At 44.3% G+C, this 16,525-nt stretch overlaps 1 protein-coding gene across 1 annotated transcript in view; it reads right to left on the reverse strand.

The window, feature by feature from the left end:
• Position 1: 1 nt before the first annotated feature.
• The window catches only part of ANO7 (anoctamin 7), a 57,722-nt gene continuing 41,198 nt past the window's right edge, over positions 2-16,525 (reverse strand). The window contains exons 16-25 of the mRNA XM_053309004.1: positions 16,342-16,444; positions 15,769-15,880; positions 10,275-10,329; positions 8,806-8,903; positions 7,953-8,101; positions 4,651-4,856; positions 3,911-4,053; positions 2,564-2,654; positions 1,315-1,434; positions 2-1,071 (exon numbers count right to left, since the gene is read on the reverse strand). Coding sequence (XP_053164979.1) covers positions 970-1,071; positions 1,315-1,434; positions 2,564-2,654; positions 3,911-4,053; positions 4,651-4,856; positions 7,953-8,101; positions 8,806-8,903; positions 10,275-10,329; positions 15,769-15,880; positions 16,342-16,444 — 1,179 coding nt within the window. The 3' untranslated portion in view covers positions 2-969. The remainder of the gene's footprint in view (positions 1,072-1,314; positions 1,435-2,563; positions 2,655-3,910; positions 4,054-4,650; positions 4,857-7,952; positions 8,102-8,805; positions 8,904-10,274; positions 10,330-15,768; positions 15,881-16,341; positions 16,445-16,525) is intronic.

Genomic DNA, 16,525 nt, shown 5'->3' on the forward strand with positions numbered 1-16,525 from the left:
GTGGTTGTATTTATTTTCTATTTACTTTTTTTAAAAAAGTTTCCATTTTAAGATTCTTACCTATCTTTCTAATAACTGAACAGCTACCACTCCTCTTCCTAGGTTCCAACTTGAGTACATACAAACACATGTGTTTTACCTATTGAGATTGAATGTCTGATTATGTCTTATTTGTTCTCCATATGGTTACTGTTCAAACATGATTGACATCAATGTGGCATATTCCTGAAACCTGGGTCCAGCTGAAGCAGGCAATTCAGTGTATAGAAAATTATTACAGTCTTGTGTTGCTGGGGAGTAGGGAGATGGAGGAAGGATGAAGAACAGGCTTCTTGTGTAGCTAAGGCCAAGCTCTTACTTCCCTGTCTACTAGTAAGTATTTGCCGCTAAGCAGACTGCATAGCTACTTTCCAGTAATCAGCGAGGCTGCAGCTTGCTGCCTTCACTCAAATGCAAAGCAGTGGGGCTTTTAAGAATTCAAGGAGCAGCTCTTGCCTTTCTTCAGGCCAGGTAGTGGTACAGATTCATACCTTCCCTCAGAAAATTCCTTGCACCCAACTTGTATTTCACAAGTTAAAGGCAGCCTTCCTTTAGAAGTAAGCAAGCAGAGCATGGTATTCTATCCATGCTAGACATTCAATATTACATACAAATCTGTGAAAAGTCTTCCATGGTCAGCCCCCCCCCCCCCCGGGAGTGGGGCACGGTTTGACAGATTTATTCACTGATGACATGGTGACAGCAGAGCTGACACACTGGGATGCTTGGATTAATCTGCTGTCAATGCATGTCTTGCACACTCTTGATTGCAACATTTTTCTTCACAAACTCCTTGATGCAGTTCCAGGAACAGGTGAGCAGATTAAATTCCAGGGGCCTCAAAGGCTTCAAGCAATGATCTAGAAGATGGTATTTGGAACATATTTAGCAGATACAGTGAAGCTTGCTCCTCTGGTAACCTGCCCAGGATCAAACAGCACCTCTTTCTGGCTCCCGAGTCGCCCTCTCTGGAGCCACCTGCTTCTCTGCCAAAGGGGCTTGTTTTGCCACATCTATTACCTCAACAAGGGCCTGTCCCAGAGAAGAGAAAAGTGTTACATTCAAACGCCTTGTGGAGAGTAAAATTTTCATAATCTGTCCCCCATGTAGGTCCAAGAGTTACAACATCCTTTATGAACTAGGACCATAAACCATTTAAAGATTTTAGCTGACTGCTGGTCTTTTAACTAACTAAGTTTAGAAACTGTTTCTGCAGTTGAGAGAAGATGGGTATGCAGCATAAGAAACAACCAACCAGGGTAGGCTGAAGTTTACCTTGTTTTCAGCCAGTGCTTGCTTTGCTAGGTAGTGTTCTCGCTTCACTTTTATCGCCACTGTTTCTGGGATGTCGGGCACCATCATATCTATCAGACGTGCAATGAAAAAAACCACATGCTGGGAGAAATAAGGTGAAAATTAGGCCGTTGTGGTCCATTTCTTTGGTGGGGGGTGAGTCAGGACATAAGTGGAGCAGCAGAGAGCTGCTGTGCATATGGCACTGACTGCTGTAGCCAACTAGTGCTGCAAGTAGCACTAATATTGGTGCAAAAAAGTAGGTATTAGGGAAGGTCTTTCACAAAGTACTCCAAGCACCCTAGAAGCCCCCTCTTCATACCAAAAACTCTTCCTTTCCTGGAAGAGTGTGACCTTAAGGCAGTGGTGCACATGTTGGTCACCTCCAGGCTTGACTACTGCAATGCACTCTGTGGGGCTGCCTTTGTACGTAGTCTGGAAACTGCAATTAGTGCAGAATGCTGTTCTGCATAGTATCTCAAATGAAAACAAACCACTCCTGTTTTGAAAGAACTACACTGGCTGCCAATAGGTTTCCGGGCAAAATACAAAGTGCTAGCTATTGCCTATAAAGCCCTTAACAGCTTGGGCCCAAGGTATTTAAAACAATGCCTCCTTCATTATGAATCCTGGTGCCTTTTGAGATCATCAGGGAAGGTTTGTTTGAGGGTGCCACCAGCTCATCTGGTGGCAAGCCTTTTCTGTATTTGCCCCAGAGCTGTGGAACACACTTCCTACTGAGATTAGAGCTGCTCCATCCCGGATGGCTTTTAGGAAACCACTGAAAACATCTCTTCAGCCAAGCTTTATAATTGATGTTTTTAATTGAATTTTATTGATTTAACTTTAAAATTGTATATACGTTTCAAATGTGTATTTTGATTTGTTAATCACCTAGAGACTTTGGTAGTAGGCTGTATATAAATGTGTTTGTTTAAACAATGTTCAGCAACCGTCTCCCCAAACATTTAGGTGGTATATAACAGAAAGATGACCAAGTATGGCAAGAATTATGATTGAGTAGATGGGAGCTTCTAGGGCAGGGCTGCTCATCTTCGGCTCTCCTGCAGATGTTGGTCTACAATTCCCACAATCTCTGGCTATTGGCCATTGTGGCTGGGGATTATGGGAGTTGTAGTTCAGAAACTGCTGGGAGGCCCAATTTCAGCAGGCCTGTTCTAGGGCATCTAGGCCACAAATCCTCCAGTAGGACACCTGGAGGGAGACATACCTCAAATAAAATTATGAAGCCAAGGCGGATTGCAAGTAGGTTCCAGTAAACTAGTGAATATCTGCCACTCCGTGTTCTATATGCTCGGTACCTGTGGAGATGAGAGCTGAAGTTTGAGAGTGCCCTCTTCAATATGAACCCCACCACCTACTGAGATAATTTGTAGTTGTCAATGGTTTCTGTAGTGATGACTGTGAATCGGGCCTTCTTCATAGCTGCCCTAGGACTTTGGAACACACTCCCTGTCAGAACAAGAGCTGCCCCATATCAGACTGCTTTAAACAAACCCTCAAGACATGCAGTACCTTTTTAATCAGGCTTTTAGTCACCTTTATTTATTGCTCTGTTTGCTATATTTTATATGTTTATGTAAGCTTCTTGGAGACGGTAGGTGGAGAGCCAGCATGGTGTGGTTAGAGTGCTGGACTAGGACCAGGGAGACCCGAGTTCAAATCCCCATTCAGCCATGAAACTAGCTGGGTGACTCTGGGCCAGTCAATTCTCTCTCAGCCTAACCTACTTCACAGGGTTGTTGTGAGGAGAAACTTAAGTATGTGGTACACTGCTCTGGGCTCCTTGAAGAAAGAGCGGGATATAAAATGTAACAACCAAATACAAATATACAAAAATGAAAAACTATATGTATCAGGCAGCCCAGCAATTGCATTCTTCCAGAGTGCAAACTTGTTTTGTCTATTTATTCATATAGACCCCTCACTGAATTCCCTCTAACACAGACCTCTGTAGATTTGTTAGAATTAAGTCCAGGTTGCCATTCCACAGCTTAATATGTCTCCTGTCCATTTCGTTATGAGTTATTTCTAAACTGCTATGAGATCTTATATAAGGTGGTATAAACATACAATAAGTTAAATAACTGAGTAGAACAAGAACAAGCCAGATACACTTCTAAAGCTGCAATCCTCTATGCACCCTTAAATTAGAAGCAAGCCCTGTTGCATCTATTAGGACTGTGTGTGCATAAAACACTACATCTCAGTGTATATGGCTTGAGTTTCTTGGAGAATCTCAATCCTTGCACACAAGGATTGGTCCTGTACCAAATACACCTGCATGTTAATACAAATGCAATCAATACTTCAAAGAAGGAATTACTCAATTCTATATGAATTATAGAAATATAATTCTATATTTAGAATTACTCAATTCTAAATTTAATGGATTTAAACTTTTTAAAAGCCAAATTCTCGCACTCTGATCTCCTTATGGACTTTACTTTGTACCCCAAATGGAATAACTTTTTTTTAAACCCACCCCTTGTGATGCTATTGGAGCATTGGAAGTTGTACAACATCCTTCATTAGCCAAAAAAGCTGGACACCCTACCTGCATGTGACATTGTTCTGTGCAATATAAGCCTCGGGGGCATAGGCCAAGGTGAAATCAACATAGCCCTGTAGGTTGCTGTGACGAGTGTACTGGTAATAGAGCCGAGGGAGGAAGTCTGAGGTGAAGGCAATCAGGAAGGCCTGAAATGAGGAGCAGTATTGGAACAAAAGTAAATTCCTATTCCAGTTGTAAAGAGATGAGCACACAAGCCTTGCTGTCTCATTCCAGCTCTTGGCACAATATGCACATTCAGTATCTTTTTGCAAGCCTCCAGCAAGAAGCTCATTGAGGAATTCATGATCTCGCCTCAGGTCAGCAGTAGAATAACCTGGTCTGGTTGGCTTCAGTTTCTAAGGAGAAATAAGGCTGGTCCCTGTTCCAACAGTCTTGCCAACTACAGCCTGAAACCAACTTGGGCATTAAAAATCAAGCTCAATTATTTCTGCATAGCTCTATCTTGGTTCTGTTTCTTGGAGCCTAGAAATAGCTTGTGTGTGCGCATGTACGCTGCCTAAGGTACCGATTTGCTTTTCAGATGCATCCTCACAGCCCACCAGGACCAAGCCTATTCCGAACCCTCATGGGATCTGCCACTGAATCCTTTTGGATCCATCTTCAATCACAAGCATCCTTGGAGGCAAACTAGGGACAGAGCCATTGTTCCTAATAAGAACTTATAGCAGTCTAGCTACTTCATTGTGAGGCCCTGGTGGGATAGCTTCCCCTTGACCACTTACATTGCTGATGACTGCTAGGTGTGTGATGACCTCCAGGATATGGAACCAGATGCCAATGCCTTGGGCCCGCTCAACAACTGGGCGCCGGTATGCACAGACAAACTTCTTGGCATCCAAGCGAATTTCCACCCAGTTATTGAGCAAGGCAAAGAGAGGTGCCAGAGGGCAGGCAGCCACAAAGATGGTGATGAAGCCAAACTGCAGAACTGAGTGGGAGGAGAAAAAAAGCCATCTTAGCTACCAGGAACTGTGGTGAAATGAGCAGAGTGGAGTCATGTATAGCACAGGTGGATGGCATAATTCTGTAGCAGGACTGGAAACATCCACTCTAATACTCTTGAGTAGCATTTGCTGTTTATTCCTTTTCTTAGGCATACACACACACACACCCCATTTCCCCCTGGATAAAACCAATGGCCTTTTATATATAACATTCTAAGCTGATTGGAGTCAACCCACTAGGAGTTTCAGGTCTTACCACTCATGGAGTTGTGCCAGTTCCTAAGGAAGCGCCCACCCAAGTGCTACTAAACCAGAATATAGGCACCATGACTCATTGAGATCACAATATAGTTGGTGGGAGAGGGGAGAGAAACACACCGCTGAGCTTGCTTCATTGATTTACATAGATGAGTAGCCAATCCCAGGCCCTATATTACAGGTAAGGTAGCCAGCTTTTCAGTTTCTGCCATCAAATTGATACAATCTAATTCTTTTGAATCATTCGAGTGTCCTGCAATTTTTGTGTGTCATTGTTTTAACTACCTAATTTTTGACTCAAATATCTTTGTTACAGCTAGTATCTAGTTCAGTATTGTCTTCACAGATTAGCAGTGGCTTCTCCAAGGTTGCAGAAAGGAATCTCTCTCAGCCCTATCTTGGAGAAGCCAGGGAGGGAACTTGAAACCTTCTGCTCTTCCCAGAGCGGCTTCATCCCCTGAGGGGAAGAACTTGCAGTGCTCACACATCAAGTCTCCCATTCATATGCAACCAGGGCAGAGCCTGCTTAGCTAAGGGGACAAGTCATGCTTGCTACCACACACACAAACACACACACATGCTATATACACACTATGGTATATAAATATTTGTTGTATTAGTAGATGAGCTCCTCAAGGAAGCTAATTTGTGCTGGAGGTCTAGTAACCTGCATGGTACAATTGCATCACCAATGGGATAACCTCCCTTTTCAAGGCAGAATCTAACATATTCTTAAAATCTTAAAAACCTCAAATTTTATAATGGAAATAACTAGGTTTTTAGTTCCATAATAGCAAGGTATATGTGAATTTGCAGAGTTGTAAGTTGGCAGGATCCTGTACTACATCTTGCAAGGGATAACTTGGTGGCAGAAACGGCAAGACATTCATTTCACTCAGCAGTCTGACCCTTCAATGACTCTCAGACTGTGCCTGCATTTGTGCAAATCCACAAGTCTGTTTTACATTAGACAGACACCGTTGATGCACAAATGATCCACATGAGTTACACTGCAGATGGTTATAACTGATGTTAGCCCATCTTTTGTCAGGAACAGTGCTCTGCTGGCATTGGGTTATTTAGCAGAGGGAGAACAACTTGTCCTATTCAACCCCAGCACAGTATTCCTCCAGTGGCTGTTGCTGGTGTCTATCTTGAGTTATTGTCATCTTATTGTCATTCCTTCTCTATGTAAAATACTTCAAGAACATTTTGTTGAAACAACAAAAAATATTTATATACCACTTTCCAACAAAAGTTTCCAAAGTGGTTTACATAGAGAAATAATAAATAAATAAGATGGTTCCCTGTCCCCAAAGGGCTCACAATCTAAAAAGAAACGTAAGACAGACACCAGCAACAGTCACTGGAGGTACTGTGCTGGGGGTGGATAGGGCCAGTTACTCTCCCCCTGCTAAATAAAGAGAATCGCCACGTTTCAAAGGTGCCTTTTTGCCTAGTTAGCAGGGGCAAGCCCAGTTATCAGGGGGGAAGCAGAATAATAATAATAATAATACCAACACCACACTGTTCCTGATGTAAGGAGGTACAATGTGCATCTCTCTTCACACAGTGGATTATAGGGAGCCACTAATGCAGATACAGCCCGAATCTTTGTCTTGTTGAATGTATGAATCTGCCTTATACTAAATCAGACCAGTACTGTCTACACTGACTGGCAATAGCTCTCCAGAGTTTCAGGCAGGAGTATTTCCCAGACCTGCTTGGTGGGGGGAACCCCAAGACCTTATGTATGCAAAGCATATGCACTATCACTGGCCAATAGTTCTTCTTCCCCTAGGACTGCAGTTGTTGCTATAAGGAAAAGGAAAGATTGTGGCATCGAGTCAGTGTCGACTCCTAGCGATCACATTCCATGGTGATTTTCTTGGTAGAATACAGGAGTGGTTTACCAGTGCTGCCTCCCGCGCAGTATGAGATGATGCCTTTCGGCACCTCCCTATGTCGCTGCAGCCCAATATAGGTGACTACAAATGTATTTACTAGGCACAGTCTGGGAAGCACATTGGTGGGGATTTGAACTAACAGCCTCTTGCACTCTAGGCAAGCTGTTTCCCCGCTGTGCCACCACAGCTGATGGTGACCAGCTACAAGAGACCTTCAATATTATAATAAGAACTAGCTCTGTGAATTATTATTATTATTATTAATTCGATTTCTATACCGCCCTTCCAAAAATGGCTCAGGGCGGTTTACAAAGAGAAATAAAACAAATAAGATGGCTCCCTCTTCCCCTGCTAAATAAAGAGAATCACCACGGTAAAAGGTGCCTCTTTGCCCAGTTATCAGGGGTTGGCAGTTAACTTCTTAGTTAACCTCTTTGCCCAGTTAGCAGAGGTTGGCAGTTAACTTAATTGGCAGTTAACTTCTTCAACTGCAGAACTTCAGGCTCTGTTCCTTTGATGTGTAGAAGAGCACGTCAAAATCCCCAAACCTTGCACAGGCACAGGCACATTGGACCAATAAGGATTTAGATAGTCCTTGGTTTCTTTTGTTTTTTGGGACTACGGACCAATTTAAACACTGAAGCCCCCATGCCAACGCCAAATATTCTTGGGAGCCCATGGCATTGGTGTGGAGATGCTGCATACCTTTAAGCCTTTTAAAACATTTCACCCACTGTGGAGTGCCACCATAGGGAAACACTTCCACATGGGCTGTAACATTTCAACTGCATAACAAGAGACAAACTCAGTGGTAATCATTCACCCCCTTCCTGACTGCTGCAGTTCACCAAACACTCATCTCTATCCCTTCCACGCCCGCCCACCCCCCGCCAACCATCCTTAGGTGACTCATACCCATTTCCAGGTATTCCTCAAAGAGCCCTTCATAGGGCAGCAGTTGATAATCACTCTCCCAGAGTGGCTGAATGAAGCTTTCCTGGCCCTCGTTATTCTGCCTCTTTTTAAAGAGAAGGCCCCGCTTATGCCACCATGATTTCACCTTCCTGGGGAGAACAGGGACATGGTTATTAGAAGAACATCCAGCTTTCCTCCTTTCTCAACCAATAGTAGGGGTGACCATGGACCATGTGCGGTGGTTTGGTCTGAATTTGGACCAAACTGCTGCTCCACAAACTAGTTTGGTCAGACCGACTGGCTTGGCCAGTTAAACCAATGAACTGGTTCACTATTGAACCACTCGAACTGGTCCAGTTCACGGTAGACCGTTTTGTCTGTGAAGCAGTCTGTGCACACCCATAACCAATAGCCTATATGAGTGATTAATGGCCACTTACTTAGCTGTCTCAAGACATGGATTTATCTGGCTCCCATAATTGTATCTGAAGGGAGGGTTTTTTGAGGACAGACATGAACTCAGGCTTGGAGCAGATGGAAGGAAGGACAGATATAAGTAGAAGATGAAGTGGCATCCAAATTCCATAAAGGTGACTGCTGGCCTTGGCTTCCTCTTAGAATGTAAGAAGAGCCTTGCCATAACCTGATTATCCTTCTCCATTGAATGTAACAAGGCTTCTCAAACATGGATCCCCTTCGACCATTGTGGCTAAGGATGATGAGAGTTGTGGTCCAACATCCTCTGGGGACCCTGGCATAGAGCCATTCTGGCAGTGGCTCAGAGATGCCATCCATGTACTGGGGATCACTGACATTATTCCAGAAGATCCAAGGTCACAAAGGCTGCACTTACGGGATGAGGAGCTCCTGTATGTTGTTAAATATTTGCTTTCCCACCATGATGATCAGCAGCTCCTGGGCAAGCTCAATGAGGCAGCCACCTGGACCACACTGGATAAAGAAACAGAGACTTTAGAAGGAGAATATGTGGCAGGCATCATGGGCAGCCAAAGGTATTTTGCTGCCTGAGGTGAAGGACAATATAACCCTCCCTGCATCAGCTGGCAGACACTCGGCATTCTCAGGCCATGCCCCTGAAGCAGTAATAACACATTAAGAGACTCAGACCGGGCTGCCAAGCCAGGCAGTGGTGGCGGTGGTGTTCCCAGCATGTCCTAGCTGGGCAAGGAAAGGAAAACTAACAGCATACTTCAAAGGAGGTGAGGAAGAGCAGGGGCAGGGAGGCCCATAGGGTGGTGCATTTGCTTACCCCCCCCCCCCACCTGTGCCTGAAGCGACTGCCTCACCCTGCCTCATGGGAGGGCCACTTCTGGCAGGCATCAGTTAACAGTCCCTCGAGTGGCAGACCCAAGCACCAGGCTACATGGTTGGAGAAGTATGGAGGCTAACGGATAGAATGCTGCTCTGAGCGGGGGCGGGGGGGCGTGGTGGTGGGAGGAAGACTACTACATACAGAGAACTGAAATGCTTCTCCCAACCCTCTGGTTTTCTGAGTGCAAGGAATATTTTTGCATGGAGGAGCATTCAAGCCTGTGAGCCCACAGCAGCAGTCAGACATAGTGGAGTCCAGACCCAGGTTTACCATGTAATCTGTTGATCATGAAAATGAAGCCTGAGTTCCCTACTCCCTCTGAAAACTCCCCACAGTGTACCTGTGTCTCATGGCAGACTACACCTAGTCTCAGAAGTTGACATTATCCTGCAGAGGGTTGGGCAGAAATAGGAGAACTGGCCATGAATAGATGGAGCTAGAAGAGGGATTCTGCTGGCTTTGGGGGAGCATCCACTCCCAGTACTGGGTTTGAGGATAAGCGGTGCTTCCTTCTTTGTTGATGCTCTGCCTTTGGAATAAATAGCCTTTGGACTAGGGTTTCCATATTCTGGCTTTCCAAATCCGGGTGCCTAATTTTCATATTATGTAAATTGGATTGAAAATAATTTTTGAGCAGAATAGTGACTTCACATTTAGCTCCATAACTCCACTTTTACAAGGGCTAGAGCTTCGCTTAAAAAAAGAAAGGAAGAAAGCTGAATTCCGGGTGAATCTGGGCACACTAAGTAATCTGGGTGAGATGCTTAAAATCCGGGGGAAACACGAAATTTCAGGGGGCATGTCCACTCTGCTTTGGAACCAATTTCCTTAACAAGAACTCTTTATTTTATTTTTAAATTTATTTAATAAGACAATACATAAACATGAATAGTACTCTTTATGAACTGCTGGGGGATTCTAGTCACCCTTGAACATTCCTACTGAGTGTTCCTTTAAGATGCAGCCCCATTTGCTTGTGGGATACTCACTTCTTCATTACGCATGCCCAGCAACATTTTGTAGTGGCTTGGAAAGCCCACAAACCTGCAGGTGGAGGAGAAAAAACAGACAAAGGGAATTTGCTGCAAGGTCCGACTTTGGCTTCCTTTAATGTAGGTTTAAAATGTTTCACCTATTGTTGGGAAATCCCCGAGGCAGAGTCAATCGCCGGAGGAAACGTGGCGAGCTCCAGGGTGTTGGAGATGGAGTTCCAGTGCATCGACCTTTTGTACCAGCTATCCTAATGACCACTAGGGGCATTGGGAGTAGAGATAGTGAGTAAGCGTCTCCCTGACTGTTCTACTTGTCTCTACTCTATGACCCCTGATATAACTCTTCAGGTACTCTCTATGCTGAGTCAGAATTCCCTTCCTTTCCTCTTAGAGAGAAGATGGAAACATCTCTCTCTCTCTCCCTGCCTATTCTTTATGTAGTTCTATAGATTAGGGTTAGGTCTTTACTATCCAAAGTGTACTTCACCAATGAATGCTTAGTATTTAGTTCTACAAGCATCTCCGTATGTCTTCTATAAATAGCCACAACAACTAAACTCTGCAACTACTCTGTAACTGGAGTGGATAGCTTCCTTAGTGCTCTACTAACTCACTGGGGGATAAAAATTACAACCCCCAACAGAATCTTGCAAGGATGTCCCAATCATGAGGGGGAGGAAGACCCCCAAACACCCACATGCATTATAACCGGCCCAAGCAGGGAGGTATGGACTCCCCATCAAAAGACGATAAGGGCTTGCAGGATTGGGAGCGGCTCTCGCAAGATCTTGTGATGGGATCTTCTGAAACTTGCCCCAGCTGTCAGGGGCTATATAAGGGAGGTCTGACCAGTGATGAGGGCCAGTTCTGGAGGAAGTCTCGAATTAGAAGGAGCCCTGGGACTCTGAATGAGCAGTGGGGGTAGCTAGGCTAGGGCAGGGCTGGTGAATGTAACAAGCCCTGCCCATCAGCCTGAAAAGCTCCCCCAGTGAGAAACTCTGAGGCCACCTCAACCCCTTGGCTCAGTGGAAAATCAATGGCCATACAGAGAGCCTGACACCTATGCCTAGTCCACCATGGGGGGTGGGGGGAGTAACTTCCCTGTTACAAGGAAGAATAAGCTGCAGTCTCACATGGCTTAGTCACAGCAATCCAAGCTTCAAGGTTTCACAGGGACAGACAAGAGCCTTATATTCTGCAGCCCAAAAAGCAATAGCTTCAGACGGCTCCAGCAAGCCACACACATATTGCAGAAGGCGGACAAAAGTACATCTCCTTCCAATTCATTTCTCACCTGTTGCAAATCTACATACATGCACTGCAAGGGAACTTACATAGGAACATAGGAAGCTGCCATATACGGAGTCAGACCATTGGTCCATCTAGCTCAGTATTGTCTACACAGACTGGCAGCAGCTTCTTCAAGGTTGCAGGCAGGAATCTTTCTCAGGCCTATCTTGGGGATGCCAGGGAAGGAACTTGGAACCTTTTGCTCTTCCCAGAGTGGCTCCATCCCCTGAGGGGAATATCTTACAGGGTTCATACATGTAGTCTCCCATTCATAAGCAACCAGAGTAGACCCTGCTTAGCTAAGGGGACAAGTCATGCTTGCTATCACAAGACCAGCTCTCCTGGTTTCTATCTGCAGCAGAATTCATGACTTTTTCATGCATTTGTTCTATTTATTTCTTAATTACATTTATACCCTGCTTATTTCAGCCAAAACTGGCTCCCAGAGCATCTTAGAATTATAATCCTCCACACAAAGACACAATGGCTGACATTCAGAGCAAGGAAGAGCTGGTGCAGAAAGAGAGCAGCCTGATAGAACTTCCAAACTAACTGCACCAGGGCAATGGGAAATTGTCAATTTTTAATGCCCTCCCCTTCCCCAGGAAGTCTTCTATGCCACCCAAAAATATGTCTCCAAGGGCTGTGCAACCCTCAGGGCTGTGTTTAGTTAGGTCCCACAACCTTTTTCAATATGAGATTTCAGAACCCTATACTTGCAGCCTACTAGCCATGCCAAACACGTAGCCATCTGCACCTTGCAGTCACTGAATCCCAGAACTTTGTGAAGGCCAGTGTGCAGGGTCACTGCAAACATAAAATCATTTGACACACACAGCCCCAAGGTAGACACCTCCACTTCGGCTTGCACTGCTTGTCACCGTCTAACACTGCTACACTGCTTCTGGCCAGTAGATGGCAACAGTACTTCACATTTTCCTGTAGCATAAGCTTCTGTGAACTAAAGGTAAAGTAAAGTGTGCCGATCAAGTCAATTTCGACCTGGCGCCCACAGAGCCCTGTGATTTCTTTTATCAAACACGTGTTCACCTAAGCTGACAAGTACAGCAAAAAAAGAAAAATATGTAAACAATGGATCCAAACAGCCCTGAAAGGCAAAAGGTACAGTGTGAGACTTTCAGACACCTTTGCATTTCATAGCAAATGAAATGTTTCTATTTCCCCCTTCTTTGTACACATTCAGACAGACCCCTATCAATGAAGGATAACACTTCCAGCCATATGGAAAGTGCTAAAGTACTATACTGCCTTCTTGGTCTCTGCCCCCAGCTAGATGTCTAGACCAGTGATTCTCAAACTTGGGTCCTCAGGTGTTATTGGACTTCAACTCCCATAATCCCCAACCAAAGGCCACTGAGGCTGGGGATTATGGGAGTTGAAGTCCAATAACACCTGAGGACCCAAGTTTGAGAATCACTGGTCTAGACTCTAGACTAGTTAGTGACAAAGTCCAAACCATACTACACCTGACTTCTGTCGCCAGGGACTTTTACACACAGCAGGTCATACTGCAGGTTTATGGGGAGGCTTTACTGTGAACTTGAAGTTGTCCCAAAAAAGCAACACAAATAGCAGATTTTCTTTACCCCAGATATAAATTGTGTGTGAACTGTTTCCCGAAAACTCACAGGGACTTTGGGTAATTCTAGCTGATATGTGAATGCACCCCCTCCATTCCAGAGGAGATGCGAATTAAAGGGCTTCAAAAGCTCCATGTGAAAACCTTCCAGAAAGTTTTTCACATGGGGCTTTTAAAGCCCCTTAACTCGCATCACCTCCAGAATGGAGGGGGTGCATTCACATATCTGCCAGATTTCCCCCAAAGTCCCTGTGAGTTATCAGGGAGCAGTTCAAACATAATTTGGGTTTTTCACTGTGTACTAGAGTGTAGCCTGGTTTATATCTGGGGTAAAAAAAAAATCGTCTATTTGCATCAGTTTTTTGGGACAACTTTGAGTTCGCAGTAAGGCCTCCCAGTAAACTCGTGGTAAAGCCTGATGTGTGTAAAAGTCCCAGCACGGGCTGATGACTTTCTAGGTTCATCATGCTAGTGCTAAGGATCATGTGGTCACAGAATGGCCCAGCCAAACATTGCTGCCTAAGGAGTGTGCAGATCTTCTTTCTGTCCAGCAGTGGTAGCTTCACTATGGTTCTACCATTCCCTGTACAGAACCTTCTAGCACAAGCATGCAACACTGATGCCACTAAACCTTTATTTTAGTTTAACCTTATTGCTTATTTTTTTGGAGGCTGTGTGTTCCCCTTCTCCTGTACTGGAACAAATATTTATCCGAATTGCCCCTTGAAAAAAGATAAACAGAATCTGGTTATCTATACAAACACCCACACCAAGTTATTCTATTACCTACACTTAGGTAATAGATTAGACAGATCATCCTGGATAGAATCTATCTATGTGGTCGCTAAAAGTCGACACCGACTTGACGGCACTTAATCAATCAATCAAACCACACTTCCATTACATGCAGATGAGAGATCATCTTGGATATATTTATTTAACATATTTGTATACCATCCACTACCAAAGTCTCTAGGCGGTTTACAACGATAAAACAAACCAAAATTTTTTAAATCAGTTAAAACATATAGAAGTTCAAATTAAAATAAATAAACCAAAAAAATTGCTAAATAGCTTAAAAAGCTTGGCTGAAGGGATGCGTCTTAGCTGTTTCCTAAAAGCCAACAGGGATAGAGCAGTTCTAATCTCAGCTGAAAGTTTTACACACAGGGCTTTAACTTCGAATCTCCTCTGGAATGGAGTGGGCCTGTCCACATAAGCTGCATTTACCCTGAAGTAGCTGCAGGATATCAGGGACCAGTACAGACAGGACTCTGTTTCCCCCTAAATCAAGGCTGCGCATTCTGGCTAAGCCCAAAGAATGTCTGGCTTTTAAAAATCCTCTAGTTTCAGCAGCTTTTAAGTTATGCCCTGCCACTTCTCCCTTGATGTGTGGAGTGGCCATGTCAGTAATTCAGCTTTTCAAAACTCAATGAAGGGGAGTTTACAAAGGCTTAGATACGCAGAATGGATGTAACCTGAGCCTTTTTGTCTGTGCTGATTCCATTAACCTGCAATTTTCTTCATGACAGAGAGAAAGCTCTGATTTCTGCTTTAAGCTTCCTTGCCTCTTTAATCATCTGAGGTGGGGGTGGGGGGGAAATCATGAGGTGATGAAGGCAGTCACTCACAAAGGCAAGGGTTAAGCATTCTGCTCAGGTGCGTAGCAAGGTTGGAGTGGGCCTAGAGACATGATTTGAAAATGGGCCCCCCTCACTGAAGCTGGGTTTTGTAAATTGTGGACTATGCAAGTCATTTAATGGTACTAGAGAAAGACATGCTGTTCTGGTAGCTCCAGGTCTTAACACTCACATCAGTTTCGGAAGATGAATACAACTGAAGGAAGCCCGGGCGGGTGCATGGCTGGGGGAGTCAGTCAAGTGACTTGCATCTGGGGGCCCCCCAGACAACTCTCTTCTCTTGCCCTATTACAGTTACGCCCTTGGTTCTGCTGTTTGATCCAGCTTGTCATGCCAGTCTTCTGTTCCTCTGTAGCTCAAACTAACAACAAAAAAGCTCTCTCATCTCTTCCTCTCTGTGATGTGTGACTGGTTGGAGGAAAAACCCAGAGCAAGCCAGTGGAAATGCACAGGAAAAAGATCTGCCAGGGATTGCAGAGAGGAGCCAGCCCTATGTGAACTGTCTATTTAATCCCCCGAATGAAAGATCTTGAGAATCTGCTGCAAAGTAGATTCACTTTTCAGATACCCTGTGGCATGAATTCATGTGTTAATAACTCCCAGGAAGTGCGTTCCACAGTCCTGGGGAAACTACAGAGAAGGCTCCGGCTCGCCTTTGAGTCGTCACCAAACGAGCTTGCAGCATCCTCAGACCAACCTCCCCTGAAGATCTTAATAGGCAGCAGCATTTATAACAAAGAAGGCATTCTTTTAAATAAACTGAGCCCAAGCCATTAAGGGCTTTATAGGTAATAACCAGCACTTTGTATTTTGCCAGGAAACCTATTGGCATGGGGGTGGTGTGGACAATGATATTGTGCAAATGCAAGAATGCAATTGAGGCATACTTTGATGGTGCAGGGAGGTCATTCAAGATTCCACTCTGGACTAGGAAAGGTGCCTATCCCCACAAACAACTTACCTGCCCTTGAAGAAGGCAATGTAGATGGGAGAGGAGTAGAAGTTTACAAACTCAAAGACAAACACTTTAAAGGTGAAAGCATCTTCATACATGGTCTGGGTGCGATGCATTTCTGTGGCAGTGAAACAAAATAGTTGCCATGAAGACAGTGGCCATCCTCCAAGCCCCTGAGTGTAAAATTATAACAGTAGCATTCTTCATTGTTTTCTAAATTGAGGGTCTAAATTACTCAAACTATCTGTTCCCCCCATATTCAAACTGTCTCCACACTAAAGAATTCTAAAAAAAAGTTGTGGACAACCAGCAGAAAAGCTCTGAAGCAATTTTGATGTTGTTTACCAGAAGATATTGGGACTCTGGGATTTGTGAAGTCATTTCTTTAGAACATTTTAAAAAGAACCAGAGAGTTTACCCCATTATTACCTGCTTCAGACACTTTAAAATTAAAGATGTTTGCAAAACATAAAATACTAAAAATGCAATTAAAAATGACTGGTAAACTGTTTTAGATCCTGGTTTCAATAAGCTGGGACCTGAGGCTTAGAAGAGCTCCTTCTAACACAGCCCACTTACCCCACTTGGTAAGAAAATGTGCCAGGGCTATATAAATTTTGGAGAGGATGAGGATGAAGATGAGGTTCACCACTGAGCCCGTGATGCTGGCAATACGTGAAGCCTAAAGGAGACACCAGGAAAGAAAGTGAAATCTGAGTGCAAGTGACAAAACAAAGCCAGAATGGAAGGGAGCCACACAGAT

Source organism: Hemicordylus capensis, chromosome 3 (genome assembly GCF_027244095.1).
Source record: "Hemicordylus capensis ecotype Gifberg chromosome 3, rHemCap1.1.pri, whole genome shotgun sequence".
Lineage (NCBI taxonomy): Eukaryota > Metazoa > Chordata > Lepidosauria > Squamata > Cordylidae > Hemicordylus > Hemicordylus capensis.